The 6,409-nt window shown below is 50.0% G+C and overlaps 1 protein-coding gene across 1 annotated transcript in view; it reads left to right on the forward strand.

The window, feature by feature from the left end:
* The first annotated feature begins 1,956 nt into the window (after nt 1-1,956).
* DND1 (DND microRNA-mediated repression inhibitor 1) overlaps nt 1,957-6,409 on the forward strand; it is a 5,881-nt gene continuing 1,428 nt past the window's right edge. The window contains 4 exon segments of the mRNA XM_057377690.1: nt 1,957-2,004; nt 4,603-4,663; nt 4,666-4,812; nt 5,421-5,882. Coding sequence (XP_057233673.1) covers nt 1,957-2,004; nt 4,603-4,663; nt 4,666-4,812; nt 5,421-5,882 — 718 coding nt within the window.

The raw sequence follows: 6,409 nt of genomic DNA on the forward strand, positions 1-6,409 counted from the left end.
TGCCTCCATAACAGGCTTTCTATTTGTTTTGCCTTCTTTAGGTTTTGGGACRAGTAGTTTAGTTTTTTGGGGGATWTTTTTTGTTTTTGTACAGGTTTATYAAAAAAACCAAAACGCCAAAACTGTTCTCTTTCAGCAAACTGACAGAACAAAAATTACAATTTCTGTTTCATTTTTTTTAACAGCAATATTTCAAGTCTATACAGTTATTCTGACAGCTAAAGATAGGATGATTATTTTAACTCAACCCATTTTGCTGTTTTTATCAAATGAACTATTAACTCCCATAAGCAGCTTATGGGCTCTGACATTCCGTTTTTAAGTAATCTCCTTCTATTCATAAAGGCAGTTGTTTTCTAACCTAAACAATGCTAACTCTATAGAACTTGCAGAGTTTATACTGCAAACTGGTTGACAACTCAGGATTTTGGTCTTTCTTGCAACATTCCTGTCCATACACAAACTTAGAACTGGATTCTGATCTGGACAGATTTCCAATTCTCTAAATATCTCAACAGCTGACTGACCAGTAAGAAAAGCACTTGTGATTTTGCAATGCAGTGAAAAAAAAAAAAGAAAAAAACTTCACAGCTTTTACACATACTCATTTCAGACATTCTCAGGAAAAGATTTAGTCGATCCTGAAAGTTTTCAAGAGTGAATTTCACAGATCAGWCAATACTAACCAACATCGTCTTGGGTATAGTTTTGGTTTTAATGTTAGTTTTGTTTTCAATATTTATGCTCCTCTCTATGACTGGCYTAGAGTTTCCAAGGAGCTGCATTCTTGAACATCCCATGCTTTTCAACTTTTCACTGTTATGTTTAAAATACAGTGTATTAATAAGAGGCATTTTTTTCTTATAAGCAAGCATTTTGCATATATTTTAAATTGTACTCATGTAGTGTACCATGAGTGGACTTAAGAGCATTCTTTTTATCCCCTGGYTCATTATGAAGAAGGAGCTCATTATGAATGAAGGAAGGTCAGCACAGGGCATAAGTAACTGTGCATTGGAGCAGTCCYRCATCTGTCAGGTCTCTCCTCTGAGATGTGGATCAAAGCAACAGCAGAGTAGGATCTCACCTTKATCTCACCTTCCCATTCATGTAATAGAATACCTGCAACTGTTTTCCAAATAAATGTCAGAGGATTAAAATGGATAAAAATATATTAATGTWTTTCTCTTTTATCTCCAGCCAACGAATAAAATTTGAGATTGTGTTGGAGTGAAGATTCGGTCTCATTTTGCCATCTGGTGGTAACACTTTGGCTTGCTGAGATGCATTTCAGGAAACTAAGCTGATGTTAGATAGAGGTGGGTATGAGTTACTGGTTTCYTGGAATAGTCAGTTATTTTTCTACTCAAGATGCTAAAAAGCCTAATTGCATTTTATATCAGCAGTGCACAAATACGCACATTCCTAAAATGAATTTCCATTTGAAGTTAGTTGGGTGAGCAGAGCCTGTTTCAGTAGTCCAGTGTGCTTCCTAGTATCTTTTCAATCTGGATCACAAATGATTGTTTTCCTTGTGGATGTGAATCATTAATTTTTCTTTCAATTTGCTCCTGGATTTTTACCAAGATGGTGATATAGCCAAACAGTTTATTGTTAGAAAGATAGAGGACAACTCGAGACAGGCTGGCTGGAGAAGCCATTTTTTTTCTTCCTAAGGAGAAAAGRCAAAACTTTTGAACTTTTTATTATTATAATTTTCAACTTACATTTCTCTGGTATGATTTTTGTGCGTGCGTGTGTCTGTGCTGCAAGGTTTATAGTTTAATTTTTTTTCCTCTTCCCACAGCTCTGTGAGACACTTGTCATTGCGTGGACCTGCAAGATCTGATGGTGCTGCTTTGGGACCGTATGGAATGAGTGACGGTGTTGTGGAGGGTTTGGAATTTTCTTTGAAGTCCATTGGAGTAATGCTGCATTCCTGTGCTAAAAGCGATAATGGCTGCTCCGAATTGCCCCGGACAGCGGGAGTCACCAGGGTACTGGGTAACAGAGGTGAACAGACACACAATGAGAGGTTTAGAACCAATGGTTTAGAACCATTCAGTCACAGCGGAAAGCAGGTATGTAGCCGCTCTGGTTATTATCTACTGTAATGCAACAATATAAAAGCACAGGAATAATACTGAAGAAACTGTAAAAGGAAGAAAGCGGAAAGAAGGGTAAGAGGGCATCACACGTGATTGCTTTTAAGGGATGGCGAGGCCAGACAACGCGAGAGCAAGCAAGGCCAAGCCCTCGACGGGGAGGGCAGGTGGTGCCGACGGGTCTGTCCGGGGAGGAGCGGGGCGAGGGACGGGTTATTAGGGATTTTTTGTCCCCGGCACGGACGGTGGGAAGGGCAGGAAGGGCGGGAGCAGCACGACCAGGAGGAATGGAGGCGATGGACGAGGTGGGCACTGTCGGGGCGGCCCAGCCCTGGGGTGGCGGGGGAGCCCCGGTTCGGGCACGGCTCACCTCGGGGAGCCCTTTTTGGGGAACAGGAGCCCCCATTCCGGTGCGGACACGGCTCACCTCGGGCAGCCCTTTTTGGGGAACAGGAGCCCCTAGTCCAGGTGCGAGCACGGCTCACCTCGGGGAGCCCTTTCCCCGGCCCAGAGCCCCGGGCTGGAGCGCAGGCAGAGCGGAGCCGCTCTCCCGGAGCCATCCCCAGCGCGGAGCCGCGCACCCTGCGCCGCTCTCCGGGCTCGGCGGGGCCGGGGCTCCGCGGGACTCGGTCCGCACCGGGGGCTGTGCCAGCAGAGCTGGATCCTGCCTCTCCCCACAGCCCAGGCACACCCCGGGCCGGTTCCCTGGGCTGAGGGGAGAGGCAGGATGCATCCCAGGAGCCACAGGGCCGGACCACGAGGCTCTGAGGAGGGAGTGGGGGTGGACTTTTATCCCSCTTTCAGCACGCATTTCCCCGGTCCGGGTCTCCATCTTCATCCAAAGGTGGGATTTCGTCTTCAGGAAAGATGAAAGCCGTTGGAAAAGAGGTGCCATCATGTGGCGGCATTCACTATTAGCTGGTGATSGTTTAGCTCAATCCTTTCTCATTGAGGTGTCTGATAAGAGCCATTGGCCCATTCTAATGCTGATAATGGAGGTCGTAAGAGTAATTTTACCATAACAGATTGCTCTCCTTGCAAAGCTGCTAAATGTTCCCGKTAAAGGAAGGTGGAGCACCTAATTCAGGGTTTGCAGAGTGCTCGGCCATAGTGATTGCGTAGTTGCGTAGTTCAGTGGTGTGTGGCTTCGGGTTCCTTTTCAATAGGCCATTAACCCTTTCTRTGCTTCCATTTGACTGAGGCTAACACGGGTTGTGGAAAACCCATTGAATTCTACCTTTTCGGCCCATTGTACCTATGTATATGGAAAATGTGAGCTTGTTCCACTGCTCAGACTAGAGATAMAAGTCCCTTTTCCCATTCAGAATATCTGTGTTCTGTCTCTTGGAATGCAGTCGAACTAAACACCCTTTGGTCAGGGCCAATTTGAAGCAGGTTGCAGGAAAACCCCATCCTGCTATAAGGAGGATCGTGGGGTGTACTGGTCCTCTTGGAAGTTATACAACTTTTACATTTTTTTTACTAACTTTACCTTTGCTCAGGGAGAGGGGAATTGCAATTTTTGTAGTTCTTAAAAATAATGCTTGATCATATAACTTCCCACCTCTGTTTTCTGGGTGGATGACMTGTAAATCCTATGTCCTGGGAATGGTCAGTTAGTCTGACATCACACGTAGTGTTCTTGGTATCACTACTACAAAAATCACTCCATCCCACATCTCGCCCATATTTATGAAGTCATGCATTACTGTTGCACAGGTGAGGATTTCCCCATGTTCTAAAGTGGCAGCAACACTCCTGGACAATTGTGCAGTAAAGGCCATGTCTTTTTTAATTTAATTTTGTTTTGTAACAGGGTAGCATTTGGCCAATCTTCAGGACATGTAATTAGTTTTCTAATGTGCAGTGTCAGGAGGATTTGGAGGCCACACAAGCATTACCTCAATGTTTTCCTCACACTTTTGTTTCCCTYTGTGTTCCTCCTGTAACTGTCTCTGCAGCCATTCTGTTTTCAGAGGCAGTAGYAGCTCAGCTCCTTTCCTTCTTTTCAGTTCAGTTGTCAATTCTTGTTTCTCTTTAATATTGTCWTTTCTATACTGGCAGGAAACCTTCCACTATCCCAGGGTGCTCCAAGCCCCATCCAACCTGGCCTGGGACACTTCCAGGGATGGAGCAGCCACAGCTTCTCTGGGCAACCTATGCCAGTGCCTYACCACCCTCACAGGGATGRTTTTCTTCCCAATATCCAATATAACCCGCTGTCTTTTCACTTTTAAGCAGTTGTGATGCAATGGGTCACCTCGGCTCTGTGCTCCAGCCCCCTCTTCCAGCACCAAGCAGCTGCTGCTTGTTTTTTGGCTTTCCAAGCCCTTGCAGAGCTTTAGGGAACTGTTGGCTACTTTGTGCTCTAACAAAGTTGCTGGACATGGTCATGTAGAGCAGGCTTGGACAGTCCTTGCGATGGGAGTGTTGGCAGGCTGCTCAGGTTTCCTGAGAGCACAGGAGCTCGTTTGCTCCACCATATGCTGGCTGGCAGAGGGTCTTGCAGTTCCCTCATGGGGTTGGGGTGCTCCCAGTTGGGAGGCTGGAAGCTCTTTGCTCAATCAGCACCATCATCTCTTTCCTCAGACACGGCCCAACAGGATCAACAGGGCCAGTAAGATGTCACTGCTTGCCTGGGAGCAGGAGACGGGCATCAGACTGGTGCAGGTCAACGGGCAGAGGCGCTACGGAGGGCCCCCCCCAGGTACGGCAGGAGAGCAGGACCCGGGGGTGCAGGGGGGCTACCACGGCCACCATGTCCCCGTGTCCCCATGGAAGGGTGGGTGTGGGGCCCTGGGAGCGTGGCAGGGCTCACCATGTCCCCGTGTCCCCATGGAATGGGTGGGTGTGGGGCTCTGGGAGCACAGTGGGGCTCACCATGTCCCCGTATCCCCATGGAATGGGTGGGTGTGGGGCTCTGGGAGCGTGGCAGGGCTCACCATGTCCCTGTGTCCCCATGGAATGGGTGGGTGTGGGGCTCTGGGAGCATGGCAGGGCTCACCATGTCCCCGTGTCCCCATGGAATGGGTGGGTGTGGGGCTCTGGGAGCACAGTGGGGCTCACCATGTCCCCGTGTCCCCATGGAAGGGTGGGTGTGGGGCTCTGGGAGCACAGTGGGGTTCACCATGTCCCCGTGTCCCCATGGAATGGGTGGGTGTGGGGCTCTGGGAGCACAGTGGGGCTCACCATGTCCCCATGTCCCCATGGAATGGGTGGGTGTGGGGCTCTGGGAGCACAGTGGGGCTCACCATGTCCCTGTGTCCCCATGGAATGGGTGGGTGTGGAGCTCACCATGTCCCCGTGTCCCCACAGGCTGGGTGGGTGACCCGCCACCGGCCAGCACCGAGGTGTTCATCGGGAGGCTGCCGCAGGACGTGTACGAGGACACCCTGATCCCGCTGTTCGGGAGCGTGGGGAGGCTCTACGAGTTCCGCCTCATGATGACCTTCAGCGGCCTCAATCGGGGCTTTGCCTATGCCAGGTACAGCTCGGAGCTGGAGGCCAGCAAGGCCATCAGCACCTTCCACCACTTCCAGGTGCGCAGGGGCTGCACCATCAAGGTGTGCTGGAGCACKCAGAAGTGCGAGCTCGTCATGGATGGCCTGGCTGCCTCGACGAGCCAGCAGAAGCTGGAGGCCGTGCTGCAGACAGTCACTGAGGGCATCTTCTGCGTCACCCTGCACRCCAGCCTCTTCCAGAGAGGGGCCAAGCTGGCTGTGCTCAAGTACAGGTCGCACAAAGCTGCTGCCATGGCCAAGAAAACCCTGATGGAAGGTGAGTGAGTGCTGCTGAGGTGTGCTGCTTGGGATGGTCTTCCTGGTGTCTCCCACCTCCAGGCTTGGCTGCAAGGTGACTTCAGCCTTGAGACACCCCTTGCTCTCTCCCTGTCCTGTGGGATGCCAGCTGGCCTTGGTGCAGTTGATCTCCGCAGTCCTGGTGGGTGGTGGGACAAAGGGGCTGCTGAAAGTCTCCAGGAAGCTGCCTGCTCAGAGCAGGAGCATCACCAGTACCAGTTCAGGGTATTCAGATTATTGACCAAGTTGTTAAACCTTCCCAGTGGAGCTGCCCAACTCCTCATTGTCCCTTAAACCCTCCCAGTGGAGCTGCCCAACCCCACAGTGTCCCTTAAACCCTCCCAGTGGAGCTGCCCAACCCCACAGTGTCCCTTGAACTCTCCTGATGCAGCCACTCAGCCCTTCTGAACCTTATCCCATGATTGTAATGCCCAGATGGAAAACATTCCCAGACATCCASCTGGGACCTCCAAAATCTTAGTTTGTATCCATTTCTGCCCCTGAGAA

The sequence above is a fragment of the Malurus melanocephalus genome, unplaced genomic scaffold (assembly GCF_030028575.1).
Source record: "Malurus melanocephalus ecotype Western Australia unplaced genomic scaffold, MMel_1.1 scaffold_321, whole genome shotgun sequence".
Lineage (NCBI taxonomy): Eukaryota > Metazoa > Chordata > Aves > Passeriformes > Maluridae > Malurus > Malurus melanocephalus.